General features: G+C 44.6%; 1 protein-coding gene across 1 annotated transcript in view; it reads left to right on the forward strand.

The window, feature by feature from the left end:
• Positions 1-2,476: 2,476 nt before the first annotated feature.
• The window catches only part of NTNG1 (netrin G1), a 309,029-nt gene continuing 293,121 nt past the window's right edge, over positions 2,477-18,384 (forward strand). The window contains exons 1-2 of the mRNA XM_077906996.1: positions 2,477-2,872; positions 11,279-12,030. Of these exons, the coding sequence (XP_077763122.1) occupies positions 11,785-12,030 (246 nt within the window). The 5' untranslated portion in view covers positions 2,477-2,872; positions 11,279-11,784. The remainder of the gene's footprint in view (positions 2,873-11,278; positions 12,031-18,384) is intronic.

Raw genomic sequence — 18,384 nt, forward strand, 5'->3', positions numbered from 1 at the left:
TTCTTATATTAAAGAAGACGTCCTTTGATCTACTATCAGTCCTCAGAGACATGAAATGAGATTGCTGATATACCTATGTTGGGCATGCTCGACACTGGATACTTTGGGCTAGTAAATTTAAAGTTCGAAGATAAGTGGACTTGGAACACCTACAACAGAAGGAAAATGCCAATACAGTCTAGTGATAGAGCCCAGGCCAGATGGTTAGGGGCTTGTGAGAGGTTTAAATGTCAAAATATTTAAGCATTAAAAAATCCTGTTAGGTAAGGAACTTCAAAACCTGTCAAAACTACGCTGCTAATGGCTCTGTAATAAAACATGTCCCCAAGCACAGAGTGGAGGCAAGAAAGAGCTAAAGGTTTTACAACTGCGAGGAAGGATGTTTCTACTGGGACACAAGCAGCGGCTATAAAAAGCATCTATCACATAGTATACAACTGGCCAAACAGAACTTGTCCCTGATTTGGATATTTCAGACATGGAAGTCTTAATTTAACATAGTGGGAGTTCTTGTTACCAAGGAGGCTGTAACTGGAATCCTGGAAATGGGCAAAAATTATCCACACCTACAATGAACATTGATCTTATACCTACTTTGTTAAGTACTTTACAGTATTTCTAAGAAGACACATATCTTTTTGGACCAGATTTATTGCAAATACACCACCTCTACCAGTTCAGTGGATTGACATTACGAGTTTTTGAACAGCCTTGCCAAATCTCTAAAAAGAAGGTTTTTAAGCAATTAATAACCTAGGAAAATGAACAATAGTTAGAGACATAACAGGATTACAAACAAAGGAAAATCTAAGTTGAAGAAGAATGAGGAATGCATGGAAACCTGCCAGAGATCTGAAGCTGGAGAACTGAAAGATCAAACAATTCTTTTCTAAAAGGAGAGAGAGAAAAAAAAGTAGAGTCGAAAGGTTAAATAAAAACAGAAAAATCGTTCTTTCCAAAGAAGTTAAATATATATATTTGGAGAAGGCAAAAGATGATAGGAAAAGTAAGTATGCCCTAACTTACTTTCTCTGATGCCAAGAAAATATCTAAAGTAAATTTCTGATTGCTGTGTATTATATAAACTGTGCAAAGATACATTCAGGAAAGCTAGTCTAATATATAAATTGATGGCTTCTCTGTCCGAGGGAGTATAGCAGATCCACCCAAAGTGGTTTTTTTGGAGATAAGGTTCTTCCTACCCCAGCCCCACTGGAAGAGGGATCATAATCTGGAGAGAAAGGGATTTTAATGCTGAAAAGTCTCCTCTGGGTGATTCTGATATCCTGGCCAAAGTTTAGATCCACATGTTTATTGGTGATTTACCAAGTCTGTGAAAAGATCAGAGCAGCTGTTTGGGGGAATAAAAAATCACCTCTGGAAGACTCTCTCACTCCAGGAGCGGGAGAAGCTACCTAAGTGCAAAGGATCCCCTTTCCCATAGCAGACTTGTTTGGGACTGGTGTCTGCCTCATAGTCAAAGGAGCCCTGGCAGTGAGGGAGGGTCTTAGTAAAGGAAGAGGGGGAAGGAGGTTAGTTCTAAGACTTGGGCAGCTGGAAGGGAACATTCCTCCAGGGTGGGAGCCAATATCCCAAAGATCTTGGTATATTCCGGGAAGGAATTTCTCAGTCTCTGCATAGATATCTTTTCTTTACTTTTTCCCGGAAAAGGACCTGCAACACTCAAAGCTGAGAATGGAAACTCAGAAGGGTTTCCTTGGCTTGAGCCAAAATGGAGAGAAAGCTCCCTGTGACAGGGAGAGGTTAAGGCTGAGAGCCCTTCATATTCAGCATTGGGGGGTGGGGGGGGTGGGAGCGGCTGAGAGCCCTTCATATTCAGCATTGGGGGGTGGGGGGGTGGGGCGGCAATGAGAAGTGAGAGGACCAATGTGGGTGTTGTTTCTTAAGCCCTGTTGGCTCCCCTGGGGGTTCTAGGCTGTGGAGCCCCTGAGGGAAGGTTAAGTGGTGAGTGACATCTCCCTACAATCAGTAGATTTCAACCTGGTGGAGCATAGACCGGCGCTGAATGAACACAGTCTAAGCATGCCCTCAGAGAGTTTCACCCTTTAGGTAGGTCTTTTTTTTTTTTTTTTTTTTGCAATGTCAGTGCTTAAGCAAAGAGACGGGGAGGTGGAAAGCAAGGAGATCACAGCTTGCAGCACTGGAGAAAGTCAAGGTAAGGATTTGCTGTGGCTTCTCCGTGAAGGGTCTAGGGACTGGATGCCTGGAATCCCTGCCTCCTTCCTGGCTCCTTGGGGGCCAAAGAGGGTCTGGCTGTAGGCTCAGTGCAACAACCTTCTCCCCCAAACACCCTTCTGACAGCACCCCCACCTCCAGTCATTGCAGAAGTGACCCCTCTGCGCTTCCTCTGCGCCTCTCCGGTGGGGCGCGTAGGCAGGGAGTGTGGACGGCTGCCCATGTGTGCCTTCCGCGTTGCCTGGACCAGCCTGGAGTCGGGCTTCTCTCCTCCCTCCTCTACCCTGGATCCCTGGATGCCGGCTTGCCGGAAAGTCTGAGCAAGCGCTAAAATGCAGACAGAACGGGGCTCCTTGTCAGCTTATTCCCCAGATCCGCGGACCACAGAGACGCGTCCCTTGTCGAGCCCCGCAGGGCAGTCGTGCCCTCCTCCGTCTACTCCTCGCATCTGTCCAACTTTCCCTTCCTGCGCATTCCCCTTACACAGACAAGCTTTTTTTTTTTTTTTTTTTTGGTTTGGTTTTGAGATGCTTACAGATTTCTGAGATCAGGGCTCTCCCTCTCCCTATTGCAATAGTCTTCCTAATTAAAGTCTCTCCCTATCTAAGGCTGGATTTTTTTTAATTTTAATTTTTTTATTTTTTTGACGTTAGCGTGTAGCTAAGAGTGATTCCAGGTAAGTCTGAGCCCCCGCCGGTGGGGAATGCAGCCTCGGGGCCGGGGCATTTGTGTGCTTCTTTGGGAAGAGCAAGGAGCCATGGCGCGCCCAGCTCTCCTGAACTTCAACTTTGCGCAGGAGAACGGGTGTCTGGAGCAGGAGGCTCAGGCCGGCGCGGGGGGCGGCTCGCGGGGCGGGAGTTGCGGGCGGAGGAGCCCCGCGAGGATCGCGGCTGGGGGCGGGGGGCGCGGGGGGGCCCGGGGGGGGGCGCGGGGGGCAGGCGCCTGGGCTCGGAGGCGCGGCGCCCGGCTGGTGGGGCGGCGGCACCTGCGTCGGGAGCCGCGGCCGGCGGCGCGAGCCGGACGGAGTTAGGACCGCTCGGAGCGCCCGGGTCTCGGGGTGGCGCGGGGTCTGCGATCCTTCCCCTCGCAGTTGCAGCAGAGGAGCCGCTTTTAAGTGAGACGCTGGTGCCGCCCCGCGAGCCGCGCCTGGGCCGGCTGCTGGGGCTCCGCCGCGGCCGGGCCCCGCTCACTCCGCGCCGCGCGCGTCCCTAAGTTTGCCGCGAGCTCGGCGGCCGCGGGCGCGGGTCGGGCGGGCGCCGCGGGCGGGGGCGCGGGCGCGGGCGGGGGCGGGGGCCGGGAGCCGCGGTCCGGAAGCGGCGCGGGCCATGCATATTTCATCAAACGGACTTGGGGCGCGTCGCGGCTCGCAGCCTTCAGCGCTCCGCGCGGGGACAGCTCGGACTTGAGCGGAGGAATGCGCGCAGGAAGCCCGGGCGAGCGTGTCACCAGAGGATCTTCTTGGCGCCAACGCTAATGGTCCTGATTTACGTCCCTCCCGACCAAGCTCCGCGTCTTCGGCTGAAATAAAATGAGAGCCGTGCCCAGCGAGGTGGAGCCGCCCGGCCGCCGGTTCTGAGCCCCGGGACGCAGGAAATCGTCCTGCAGCTTAAAAATAAATATCTGTAGGGGAGGAAAAAGAGAAAAACAGGAGGGGAGAAAAAAATAGAAACAGAGGGAAGAAAAAATCCCCCAGCAAAAGTTTAAGGCGAGAAGTGGCAGAGGCAGCGGCGCGAGGAGCGCGGAGGACCGGCCGCGGGCGCCGGGCGGGCGACCTCCGAGGGCGGCGGCCTCCCCGTCCTGCCCGCGGGCCCCGGAGGAGACGCACCTTCCCGGCGCCGCGTCCTCCCCGCCCGCCCCCGCCCCGCCCCCGCCCCCGCCCCCGCGGCTACCTGTCAAAGTCCCTGATCTCTTGCATTTCGGAAGAGGACGTCAACGGGAAGGAATCCCCCCTCCCGGCGAGGGCTCCGAGAGGGGGCGACGCGCAGGAGGCTCCCCCTCCGGGCCCGCGACCCAGGTAACGCGGCGGCGGCGGCGGCGGGCGGGAGGGCGCGGGGCTGCGGGGCGCGGGGCGCGGGGCTGCCGGGCCTCTCCCACCGCGGGCCGGGCGGGCGGGACCCGGGGCGGCGGGACCCGGGCGGTGGCGGCGGCTGCAGCGGCGGCCCGCGTCCGCACCCGGCCCCGCGCCCCCCGCGCCCCCCGCGCCCCCCGCGCCCCCCGCGCCCCGCCGACGCTCGGCCGAGGCCCCCGGGCTGGGCAGGGCCCCCCCGCGCCGTCGGGCGGCTCCCGGGGGCGCAGGGGCCAGCGGGCCCCGCGGGGAGTGCGGCCCCCCGCGCCTGCCGTCCGGGCCCGGCCCCCGGCTCCCCGCCCCCGCGAGCCACAGGCGGGAGGGAGCCTGGGGGGGGCGAGGAACTTTGTGAAGCGCCCGGAGGAGGCAGCGCGGAGCCGCGGCGCGCACCTCCCGCACGCGCTCACACCCACCCGCGCGCCTTCCTGGGTGTGCGCCCGAGCGCGGGGCGCGGGGTGCGGTGGGCGCCCGGGGGGTGCGCGGGGGGCGTGCGGGGTGCGCGGTGCGCGCGGTGGGTGCTGGGGGTGCGGTGGGCGCGGGGTGCGGGGTGCTGGGGGTGCGGTGGGCGCGCGGTGCCCCCCCGCCCGGGAGCCCGGCCGCCGCCCCCGCAGCCCCTGGCGCGCCCCCCGCCCCCGCCCGCCCAGCGCAGGGGGCTCTTTGCCCCTCTTGCCGGTGGCCTTGGCCCTGGAGAAACCCCGCCGAGCCCGTGCCCCCGGCGGCCCCGCGGAGCCGGCGGGCGCCCAGAGCGGGGTCCCCTGGGTCTCAGGCCGGTGCCCCGCGCCGCGCGGGAGCAGGACGGCGAGGGCTGCGCGGGGCCTCCGGGCGCTGCCCGGACCGGGGGACGGGCTCGGCTGGGACGTCGGGTTCCGGTCCTCTGTGGGTCCGAGCCTGTCTATATATAATACAAACAATCCCGAATATTAGTGGGCCCAAAATAACCAATTAAGTGATTCATACCCGGGAAAAGTTAGATAAAAAAAGAAAGTGCGCCCTCTGCCGTTTCTTGCAGCGACGGACCGGGACCGCCCCCCGCCCCCCGCCCCCCGCCCCCCGCCGCCCCCCGCCGCCCCCCGCCGCCCCCCGCGCCCCCCGCGCCCCCCGCCGCTCCGGCGTCGTCCTCCGCGGGCCTCGCCTCGCGGGGAGATGCCCAGCGGGGATCCTAAAGCAACTTGGTTGGGAAAAGTCGGAAGACGCGTTCCCCCGTCGCCTCAGGTATAGATTTGCAGAGGGCGGAGGCCTTGGTTACCCAACAGCTTCTCCGTGCTTCTCCTCTCCGAATGCAGAGCTGCCGCTCCTTATCCTAACAGTTTGTCATTCTTCCGAATGGAAAATTCTAAGATTCAGAATTCCACTAAACATATGGCGTGACTGGCAGTAGATTTGCTCTAGAAATAAGGCCCTGTTTTATGACTGAACATACTAAAAGCTAGCTATCAGAAACGGGGGGAAATTAACCAGAAAGATCCTCCAACAAAATCATTTATTCCAATTTACTTAATGGTTAAGCTTGTTAGAAGAAAAGTTTCCCGGAAATTCTCTTTTTCAGAGAAGGGGCAAGGTGTTTTGTTTCCCCCTGATTTGTGGAGCCCTTGAGAGCCTCTCTAACCTGTGGAGAATGAACAGCCCCAGATTTCATTAGGTATTTTGCGTCTCTTTGAAAGTCTTGCCCACCCATCCCCCCTTCTCTTTTGCAAAGGAAAGGCAGCTCAGTGACTGTCCAAGATTCTTTTGGAAGATATGCAACTTTCAGTTTTTCATTAAGACAAAATTTGGGTATTTGCACGTGGATGAGGATGCAAAGAAAAAAAATGCATCAAGTGTTTTGCACCTCATGTTGTTCCAGCTTACATATGGAAGGGATATATTTCCTTTTCTCTTCTGGATGCCGTGAAATGACATATATTTCACCACTAAAGATCAATATGAAGGCATTCGGAATTCCATATATGGCTATTAATGTGGTTATACTCCTTACTGTGAAATTTATGAGAGTTCATCTTAAAATTTTGTATGAAAACAGTTTATATTATTTGCACACAAAGCTATTTCTTCTATTGAGATTTTTGTTTTGTCAGCTTTCACGGGGCATGTGTGTTAAAGTGAATCGGGTTAGTTTTTTTAGGACGAGCTTAATGTATTTTGCAGTTTCCTTTTGTATATTTGCAATTGGCACAACTACTTGTCTGCCTCCATTATTATATTCCAAAAAAACAAAAACCCCAGGTAATATGTCAAAAAACTTAAGCCATTACACATTTAGTTGTTATGCTTTTCTAAGAGTTGTTAAGATGTGAAGAGTTTTAGAGTTACCAGAGCATCAAGTCGCTTGGAAAGAAATAAAATTTCATGCAACTCAGAAAGTCAAATATTACATTAAGAAAAAAATGTGTGTGTGTGTGTGTTGTAGGTCAGTAAGAGATATAGCATACTTTTTTTTTTTAATTTTTTATTTATATATGATAGTCACACACACACACAGAGAGAGAGAGAGAGGCAGAGACACAGGCAGAAGGAAAAGCAGGCTCCATGCACCGGGAGCCCGATGTGGGATTTGATCCTGGGTCTCCAGGATCGTGCCCTGGGCCAAAGACAGGCGCTAAACCGCTGCGCCACCCAGGGATCCCTAGATATAGCATACTTTAAGATTTTATCTTCACAATCCAGAGCTTTGTTTCAAAACTTCAGGTGGGTGTATATTTTCTTAAATGTGCGTTTGGAACCTTGGCTGTCTGAACTTTCCTACACAAGAAGGAGAGATTTGTTGTTCTATGGTAATGAATGCCAGATTTCTTCCAGGCTTAACTGATTCTGAACTAATTTTATATATTATCCCATCCCCAAACATCCTGCTAAGTATATGCTATCTGATTCCTCTAATCATTCTTCTCTCAGTGAAAACCGAGGTCTGTCAAATGCTAAGGTGTGCTATTTGGTTTTATTAAGAATCTCATGATAGGCAGTTGCTCATAATACCCAATCAAGCACGAGTAAAATATGCCAATGATGTTGCAGCACATGTTAAATTCCTTATATTCCGGAAGACAGTTAACAAAAGGGTAGAAGCAAATGTTTCCCGTTAAGGTGGCTAGAAAATGCTTTCCTCACAATAATAAATAAATGCAAAAAGCATTCAGTATATCTTAATTATGTCAATCTCATTATGACAGTGTTGGAATCTGCTAATTTTGGTGGGTTATAGAATTTGGGTATGTCTTTATCTCTTTATACTTTTCATTCAATGAAATATGATTATAGTCAGTGTTCTTTTTGTTCCTTCCCATTCAGAAACATGCATATTTATAAAATTCTTAATGTCTATGAGGAATGAGTCAATAGCTGTCTATTTCAGGTGCTCCTGAAGAGCTGAGTATTTATGGAATAAATAGCCTACTACTACCACTCCCACCTCCTAGTGAGATTATATAATAAAACAAATGAGCTAGAGTTAATGGATTTACTGTCAATATTTTCCTCTCAGTTAAATTGGCAGTTGTTTTTAGAATATGATTGTCTATAATTTTGACCATTGTTACTCCTGTGTACTACTTTGGGAGGCTTCCTTTCTGATGAGAGAAAGGGCCTGTGAAATACTTTCCCCCAAGTTATTCGCAGGTGGAAGGGAATTAGCTTCAGAATCCTGGAAAAAGATGTCCTGTGGATGCAGAGCCATGTTACAGCCCCTTTTAGTCCAGATCAATAGCATCTATCAACCTGAGGACATAATTTTATATTTTCACATAAGCTCTGCAAATTTATATACCAGGGAGAGTCTGTGGAGTTCTCATAGCATATTAATGGGTATTTTCATCAAAGAGGACTTCTCAGCACTTTAGTGCATAGGTAGAGATGATGGCATTATTTGAAAACAATCAATTCCCAAGGCTGGCAAAGCAAAGAACTAGAACTGTGACTGCCCAGAGCCCTTCTGAAGCTGCTCACATTAGGTGATACGGACACCTGGGACAAATTGAGAGCCCCCATTACTTGGCAATTAGTTCAGTTATGGGCCAGAAGGGGTTGGTTTTGTATATTAAATCCCCAAATATGTCATTGACTGTCCTTCCCACCTTCCGTTTGCCTAGCTATTTGCTGTGATGACGTAGCTTTTAAGAAGCTGTTGATGATTTTAACCTGGTTGAAAGCATAGCCAGATGGGAACCGGTGCCAGTAGGCAATAGAGGTTAGGGGGTAAACACTATTCTACTTTCATATTGTTTTATTTTCTTTGAAAACTCCATAATGATACTTTAAAAGCAAATTCCCGAGTTTTGACAGAGGCTTCCTTTCCACTGTGTGCCATGGAAATTCACAGATTTAATTTCTTATTAATTTTAAAACAAGAGGATTTTCTTTGAACTGTATGTGGCGCTGAAAAAAGTAAGGAGTGAAGAATACATAGTAGCATACATGCTACAAATAAAAAAATTAGGATGAAATTAAGCAATTATGTTAAAGAACAGCTTAGTGACCCTCTGCTCCTGATCTGTAATATGCCGTGGTCAATATCTTTTTCTATGTCAATGGGAGCTCATTAAATGTAAATTCTGCAGACTAACCGAGCCATGCCATATTAGTGCTTGCCAAAGCTTGACATTTTTAATACATTAATAATATGTCTGTAATGTAATGGAAAACTATTAATCACAACTGGTTATGTGCCAGAAATTTAAGCTATAATTGGCTGCTTCTTGTCAAGAATGTCTGTCGCACAGTCCTGCAACTGCCTAATATTCAAATATCCTGCACTCCTCTGCATTTTTCCTTGTCAGTTCTCTAAATTCGATCAATGGTGTAGTCCATAATTCTGTGTAATGACCATCATTATAATTCTGCTATACTTTAATGAGAATTCGTTATATTGGGATTGCTGTCGCGTCAAGTAACAGGTTCACATACATTTCCTTAGTGTCCAAATTTTTCACATATGTCTATCTGGTCATCCTTTATTTTGTCGTTGCCATAAGGCAGAAGGTGGATAAAGACAGAGTTACAAATAAATGTTAGGTTTATTTTTAAAAAAGTGAAGGTTAATGTCAGGGAGTATTCGAATACACACTTAAGGTCACGTTGTAAAAACAGTATTAAAAATTAGCTCATAATTTTCACTCACTTCAAACAGAGCAGTCCATTCCCGGTCTTCCAGATTATATTATTTTTGAAAAATAAGTTGCTGTGTATTTGAACCTAAGAGTTGAAGTTAATAATTTCTAGTCTCATAGATTTTACACCACTTCTGCTGTAATGCCCAGCTCCCCCACACCCCATGAAAGTGTGTGTTCTTGTTATAATGAAGTAGTAACCAGTTGAAAACTGCATCTAGAAAATGTACATTTGTGTTATTTTAACACCTTTTCAGATTTTTAATTGTCAAATTGTCGGCTGTTTCTGAAAATATCGGCTTAAAATCGCCATTGAATCTGAAAAAGCAGAGGGCTGTAGTAGCCACAACACATGCTTCTCTGTGATTTCTTTGTTTTTAGCTTCAGAAATCAAAATGTGCCCAACACATCTATATGTTACTAGGAGGAGGCAGATTCAAATCTGCAGTTTATACATGTTTAGACAAACTGCTAATTATTGCTTCGTAGGAACTTAAATATTCAACACTTTTCCTAATAGAAAATATCACAAATTGCAGCTGTATGATAACATTTTATGAATTGAATATAATGAAAATTGCACTTGCATCCATAAAGCAATTATTATAAATTACTTTGCTATGGAAACACTATTCAGCCATCCGTTGGCATTTCATAGTCTCTGTGGCTTAGTTCATTTTAAGATGGTGCATTATTTAAGTATATTGAATTCCTTTTCTAAGATTGTTTGAAGATACCGAACTTCCCTATTTAAACCGCCTATGTGAATTAAAGGCTCTATAATGGCATTTTCTAAACTGTAGGCTTTTTTGTCCTTTTTCAGGTGTTTAAAAAAATAATTACTGGGACTCCGACTGTATGAACCAACTAATCACACAAATGCCTGTTTTTTACACCTTGGATTCCAAATATTAATGTTTGGTTAGACTTGGACAGCAGTCTCTAAAGAGAAAAGTTGCCATTTCAACTCACCAGTGACTAGGACGCGTAGTCAGGGAGGCTGCATTATCAGTTAACCCAAAGTACTTTTAAACAGTAATTTTTATTTTCTCTTAGAATTAGTGCCATATTATTCTGCTTCATGGCCTGTTAACTCACCCTCAGCTATTTTTATGTGTGCATTTTAAATTGTGCGTTTTACTACAGAGCTTTTAGTTTTAAAGCAGTGTATAATATTCGCCTTTGGGACAAATTCTCTTCTTCTGTTACAGAAAGTAAGTGCAAATGCAGATGTAATGGCTATAAAAAGATGTAAGAAAATAGAAGATTCTTGTGAAAAGAAAATTTGCTCCTTTGGTTTTATTTTTGAGTATTTTTTTCAGAGAGCCAAGTTATCTTTATCACTAAATGCAACTAAACAAAAGAGGCTAAGTTCTTCCAATATAATGAGCAAATCCAAAGGGACAGCCTTGTGTGAACAATGCCGGTTTTCACTCCAGCTAACAAAAGCTAAGAAATGTACAAGGAATTTAGAGATTTTTAGGGTCTCTTTGCCAACAGACAAAAGGCATACAAGTAGTTGTCACTTTTTTGTCATTGTTATAAAAGCATTCATTTCCCCCATTGTTCTCCTGGAAGATTTTCTAGCACTGCAATCCATGAGAAATGTTTAAATCTAGCTGCTTGCTCTCAGTTTTGTCAAGATGGAAATACAATTTTTGAAGTGAAAACCTGTAACTCACCTGGAACATGCACATCTGTCTTTGTTATGGAAGAGTTAAATCCTTCATATCAAAATTCTCCCCAATGTGAATGATTTCTGTGGTTTGCTCATTCTAGCAAAACAGCGGAGTAAAGGTTATCCATATTACACCAATTTGCTTTATATTGCATCAAACCTCCCAAATGTCAACATATCATACGGTTTGTAATGCATTGATTCTGGGGCAATAACTCTTACTCTTATTGTTTCTTAAAGGGTGTTGGTGCCAGAAGGAAAGAATGATTGATGAGAAACAGACACCTGGCTATAGACACTCATCCTTTTGCTTCAGATACTGAAATCCTACTGAGTCTGAGCATCTCGTGTGAGCCGTGAGCACCAAGGATCACCCAGGGTTATTGGATGTACAACAGGAGAGCCATCACTTTGCAAAGTCATTCTCTGCTACTGGACATCTTTTACAAAACCAAACTACACCCCAGTCTAATAGATATGTTCTAGGACCACGAGGAAGCTGCAAGTTGTCAACGCCTAACGCACAAGTATGTTAGGCTCCCACCAAAGTCCTCAATATACCTGAACACGCACAATATCAGCCCTTCAGTTTTAGATTTGGGATCTACGTTGAGGTTTCATCCTCTTTTTAAAAAAAAAAAAATATACAGACCTGCCTACATATAGACCTATATGTATATGTAAAATAGAGATCACCGATAACCACACCCTGCTTTATTTCCACGAAGACTGCCAAGAATTTAGAGATGTATTTGTCAAGATTCCTGTCAATTCACGCCCTTTGGGTTACAGTGTCCTCAGTGATGCAGCCCTACCCTTTGGTATGGGGACATTATGATGTGTGTAAGACTCAGATTTATACAGAAGAAGGGAAAGTTTGGGATTACATGGCCTGTCAGCCGGAATCCACGGACATGACCAAATATCTGAAAGTAAAACTGGATCCTCCGGACATTACCTGTGGAGACCCTCCTGAGACATTCTGTGCAATGGTGAGGCAACCCTTTTGAATAGAGTATTTCATATTACGTGGGGGCATGTCATCTATGTGTACAAATGCTGGGAGTGTAAAGACTCATGTGCTGAATCTGTGGGTGGCAGATTTGTGCCAACAGGCTAGCTTCCTTCTCAATGGAGGCTTGCTTGCAGGCCCTGGAATTACAAGTCGCAGTGTGATCGATGCACTGGAATGTACCTTCTGCCTTCCTGCAAACCAAAGCTTCCACCGAGACAGGTGTATTGTGTATAGATTATAAAAGACAAAGTTCAGCTGAAGGTTAATTTCACGTTGGAGACTGGGAATAGGATTAGGTCATATGCATTATGGTAAAGGATGAAAATCCGTTGGTAAACCACTTTAACAACACAAAGGTTTCTTCACATACCTGTGTGAGGCCATCCCCGAATTTCATTGTTTAAGGCTAGATTAGAGTTCATGGTTTTCCTCATCTGGAAACTGCTGTAACGTGGAAGTCCTTGGTTAGGAGATCAGTGAGAAGAGAAGCAAAGGAGAGAGGAGCTAATGCCTCAAGAATAGGCTCGTTTGTCAACTTATGCAGGCCCTTATTTTCAAGGGTCATGGTTTTCTATGAGTATTTTAAATATGACCTTTGGAATATTGAAAACATATTTGCTGGAGAGTAATGGCCTGGGCATACAAATTCAGATGCCGTCCTTTTGATAAGCAGAATTACAGAATTTGTTGTTTTTACTTGTGGTATCCATAAGTCTTTTCCTGGGTGGAAAGTTAAGTCCTGTGTGAAAAGATAACATTGGGGTGATGCGTTGAATTTTCACCAAGGACGTGGCTGAAAGTTTACCTATAAGGTATTACTAAAGAGTTCGGTGATTAACATGATGTAAATCAATGTGCTAAAAAATTCAGACAGTGTGTTCATTTGGTTTATGTCATTGTTTTTTTTTTTTTTTTTTTTTTTTTTTTTTTTTATCGTAGGTGGTCTTTATTTGATCCTGGAATTGTGATCTCGTTTTTCTTCCCATAACAGATATAATCACATGGCAGATTTTAATAGTATTCTTACCTGACTTTATTATCTTGAACCTGGCCTGGCATTTTCAGGATAGTGAAACTATTAATCAAAGTAGCATCTGTTCACAGTCCCCAGTGAGTTAAATTAGCATAAGATCATCTTAGACCTAGCACTGTGGAAAAGGTTTTGTAACAGGAAACAATTTTGAGCAATAAAGAGTGTTTTTACCTAAAACCTAACGGCTTGCCATTTTTCAGAAGTGCCTTTGGGGACTGGTTTGAATTATAGTCTAAACCTGATTTTGTGGAGAGTCAGAAAAAGAGCTTGGCTATTAGGTGTCACTATGACTAAAGTGCCCTGAAAGACTAAATATTTCAAAGAGAGGACCCGTCTTTCTGGGGAACAGGTATGTGCTTTGCCAAAAAAAAAAAAAAGCAAGCTATCTTTTAGAAACCAGAGACTTCCAGAAGAGCTTTATTCAAACACGTTAGCAAAACTATAATAAGTCTGAAAAAAGAGCAGGGACATTTGTTGGCTATATACCAGGTGTTTGATAATCTCTCATAAAAGGTCAAATTTAAGGGGCACTTGAGAGGCTCAGTGGTTGAGCGTCTGCCTTTGGCTCAAGGTGTGATCCTGGGATCCTGGGATCCCGAGATCAAGTCCCATGTTGGGCTCCCCGCATGAAGCCTGCTTCTCCCTCTGCCTGTGTCTCTGTCCCTCTCTGTGTGTCTCTCGTGAATAAATAAATAAATAAATAAAAGTCTTTTTTTAAAAAAAGGTCAAATTTAAGATCTCATTGCAAATTTGGGGTGCACTTGCGGTGCAGGTGATAGGTCGTGTAGTCTTCCACCCCTTGCAACAGAGAACGAGTTCTGGGCCAACTCTTCATATTATGGAGAACACTCTAGCTCTGTCTGTTGGTTTGCATGACACTGGTAGCAATATGCCTCTTCTGGAATTGTTTCATAATTTACAGATCTAAGTAAAATAGCAGGTCTCCTTCAGAGTGCCGTTTCCATTCGCATCAGCCCTGGATGGTGTGTACAGCTTTCCTGACCTCAGCCCCTGGCAAGAGAATGCTAACTGAGCCCTGATCCTGTCATCCTATGGAAGGGCTTCCTTGCTGTCTTCAGCGTGCCTCTCTTTCTGCTCATGAGTGGGAAAGGGCACTTTACAAAACTTCTCATGACCGCCTTTCATGGGGACATGGTCTCAAGCCTTTAAACAAGTCAGTTCCCTCCCAGTTCACTACCTATGTGATGTTAGAAACCAAAAGAGGAAAAAAGAATTAGTGTTATCCCTCAGCTTTCTCAAGTGCAGTGATGCGTACACTTTATATATTTACCCCCAAATCCACGGGACAGTCTTTTAAAAGGCTACATCTTAGTATGATGTAGATATTTGGAAGCCTTGGTTGCATTTAAGCTCGTCACTGGGCCGAATGGTTTTCCAAGGGACAGAGTCAGATTTGTGGGATGTTCCCTACTGATGCTCAGTTTGGAGTCCTTAATATGCATATGATTGGCATAACAGATTTAATAATGTATCCTTTAAACACATACTTTGGGACCATTTGTGTGCATATTCTCTGCCAAGTCAATGATAATGGCCTCGTACAGCAACATGTCTTCTCTGTAGTTTTGGGATTTCCATAAACTCTTTAGTGGAAGGGTTCTTGACACACGGCTGTACAGCTGTGTAGGGTGCTGTCCTATCAGACCTGTTTAGGTGCTCCTGAGTCCAAGGTCTAATGGGAATCCATCAAGTCATTTGTGTTATGACTTTCTCGTTCTTTCCTCCTTGACACCAGCACCCATACCTGCTTCCGCAGGGTCGTTATGGCCCATTACATCAGGGCAGCTGCCACACAAGCACAATCACCACTTAACCCTTATATGTAAATGTTTGCTGCAAAATGGTTTCAGAAATCACCTACTCGGTTAGTGAGTACACCCTTATTAGCTGCGAGTATAACAATTCTGAGCACTAAGGGGACATTTGGTGAGAGAAATACCCTGAAAGTCCCATAGCTGATTTATTTTATATAAAGTTGAAGTTCACTGGCAATGCATTAGGAGTTCCCTTTGCTGCCTTTTGCGCTTGCTCCATCATTTCATGGCAGTGGCCATCCAGGATATAGTTTATTGTGAAGTTTTAGGAAAAAGGGCTCCATGATTCCATTTGCCAGTAGATCTCTGCTTACTAACCTGGATGGCCTATTTAATAATTCTTTAATGTATAGTGATTTTAAATTGTTGTATATTAATCCTACCAGCATGTATGAATGTTAGTTTTATGGGAGCACGCTGACGTTTTTATTCATGAACATAGAATAGAGGAAACAGAACACATACATATACATATATGAGTTGTGTATATTGAGACCATACATTTTCTTTTTAATTAAATATATTCCTTGTAAGTTATTGATGGCTCAAGAAGTATCTCTGTTAAGGAGGAAGAATCTGAAGGGTACAAGAAGATTAAACATTGTTTTTAAGGCTGGGTTAATATTTTAGTATAGATCATGTCCTTCTTCCAGCCATATAAAAGCTTCACGTAGCACAGCTTTGTCAGAAAACACAGATCATCTAGTGACTACAATTTGTTTCAATTTGCATAAAGAGCAAATAGGATGATCTGAACCTGTGTGTAAAGCTGAAGTGACAACACAAAGCTATGACTTGTTCTTGTGTTTAGACAAACTTAGCTGTCATATCTCCACGCAACACCCCAGTGGCTTAAAAATGGCAAAATTATCTGCAATTATCTCCAGCCTGCAGCTAATTTTCTGGATAAGTTAAACAGAAGCTTTGAAAAGAAGCCTGCAGACGGAAGAAGTCATGTGCGTTTGTACAATTGATGGTGCAGAAGTGCTGATGACTGTGGAAATGTGAACCCTTGAGAGCTGCTGTGGATTTCAGAGCCAATCAAAACTAAATTAGGAAACAAAGATTATTAAAAAGTCTTCTGTGCATGTAATTTTGGCATAATATTATGAGGTGGACATTAAGTGTTTCCCTTGGAGACCCTTGGCATCATTAATGCAGTGTGCCTTTAATTACAAGTAGACTCATATTACAAAAAAAAAAAAAAAATGGAGAAAATAAAGTACTCTGAGGTGTAGTTAGCAATACCCTCATTATGTTTACTGAAATAATTAAAAGAAAGGGTGCAATTTTTCTAAATAAAATGTCAGAATTTGAAATGAAAATGGATTTTCTTTAGGAAATTTACTACTGTGTACCCGTGCTCTTGATGGGCATTTATTCAAGTACCATAACAGGGCTATTAACGATCATTCCATATTGTGCTATTTCTAGATAGACTCCTATTAAGAAAAAAATAACTTTAATTATTGCAAGCATTTTGGATAGAACATATTTCATTTCGTTCAAATGGAATTTAGGGAAACAGTAGAAAGCCTTTGTGTTTTATGATTTTAAAGGAACCCAGTGGAACGAGTGAGTGGTAATGCATAGTCATAGGGCCATCTATAACTTAAATTTCGAATTTGACGTCAGTGCAGGTTGCCATCTGGTGGCTATCAGGTGGCCTTTGAGAAATTAATTTGATAAACTCAGTTACATTTTCAGTGACAAGGCATTAATATCAATTTTCTAAAAACTGGAAATGACATTGACTTATATGATAATCAAATGATCTTAAAATACACTGTTCACATGAAACATAATTCAATAAATGAAGTTTTAATAACAGTGACATCTTTCATTTGAACTGATTTATCCCTTAATTATCCCAGAATGGAATTTTTTAGCAAAATATTCAGTTCCTTCATTATTAACGCTTCATTGTTATTTAGTTCATTATTTGGACTTATTTCTTAGAAAAGTTTAATTCGTGTTTGCAATGAATTAAGTTTCATGGAGATCAATCTTTTTGATATATCCCTGTACCAAGTATTTCCTTATTGAGGAGCCTATAAGAGCTCCTTATTATCTGTTGCATCAAGTCTAAAGTACTCTATTTGAGTACTCTAAAACTCTACTTGGTTTTTAAATCTGGTTACACTCAACCTTATTTCCCATTACATCCCATTAGGACTCTGTGGCACCTCCAGGGGACTAGCGATCTGATTGTCAGGGGACTACCGCATTTGGGTTGAAGCTCATTGACATAGCATACACAGTATATGGGGGTGGGGTGCTTGGGAGGGAGCTGGGAAAGATTATTGTGGGGCTAATAAAACTTAAAACCACATCATGTCACTAAATGTTCAGATAGCGTTCTCTATGTGTACAAGTGCCTCAGTCTCTGATGGGCCGATGCTTCACCAATAATCCAGGCTACTGAATGCAGGGGGAAGTGGACAGAACATATATAGCACATGCAAAACCAAGAGGTGGTAGTGAGGATCAAAGTCAAATAACACGTGTTTCCTGCCTCCATTGGAAGTGAAGAAGAGTCCTAAGCCAGATGAATACAAAGTAGTGTGTACTCAGATGGTGGGGGAGCAGAGAAGCAAAGCCAGCACTCAGAATTTAAAGACGAAACATTATTTTGCTGCATATCAAAGGGCCACTTGGAGAATAATATGTGGTAGCCAAGTGCCTAATGCTACACAGTGTCTGAAAAAGACAAAAAGGCTGGGTGGGGCAGATTCAAGCACAGGGTTTAGATGACAGCCTCGTGGCCTGGTTAATGGTAGAATGACCTTATATCTGGCAGGGTGGAAGAGGAGCAAAAAACTGTAGAACCTGATGAGTTCGACCTATATATGTGTGCATGTATCTTATATATAATGTCTTATAGTATATCTTACATATAATAAATATATCTGTATGTATATTTTTTTGAACTTAATCGATGGTGGAGTATGCTGAGTAAGATAAGCATGGCTCATCTACTTGGAGCTCCAATTTTGCATAAAGATTAGGGGAAGCATTTAACTGAATGCACACATGCAAGATTTTTAAACATGAGAAAATAATAAATGCTTGCAGTGGATCACTTTGAATTACCTCCTCTTGTTGCCCAAGGAGTAATCTTGTTTGTTCTCAATCAGGAGAATATCACTTGAATGGTATAAGAAGCAATCTCCTGAAAATACTATAGCCCTTCAGGCATATTGTCCAGACTTTGGTTGGGGGAGGGGCTTGCTTTTCCAGCTTTGGGACTGTACATGGGTCTTAGGCTGACATCTTGATCCTCTGACTTTGAGGACTAGTGTCATCACACAGGAAGTCCCTCATCTCATGTATTTTTTCCGCAAGGACAAGCAGAGGACGTTTCTCTTGGTTGGAATAGTTTGTGCTTCTCTCCACTTATCTTGATTCCACCCATCCTTCAAGGTCTATGTGAAGTTGGTTTCTCTACATATGCTTTCTGCCA

The sequence above is a fragment of the Canis aureus genome, chromosome 8, assembly GCF_053574225.1.
Source record: "Canis aureus isolate CA01 chromosome 8, VMU_Caureus_v.1.0, whole genome shotgun sequence".
NCBI lineage: Eukaryota > Metazoa > Chordata > Mammalia > Carnivora > Canidae > Canis > Canis aureus.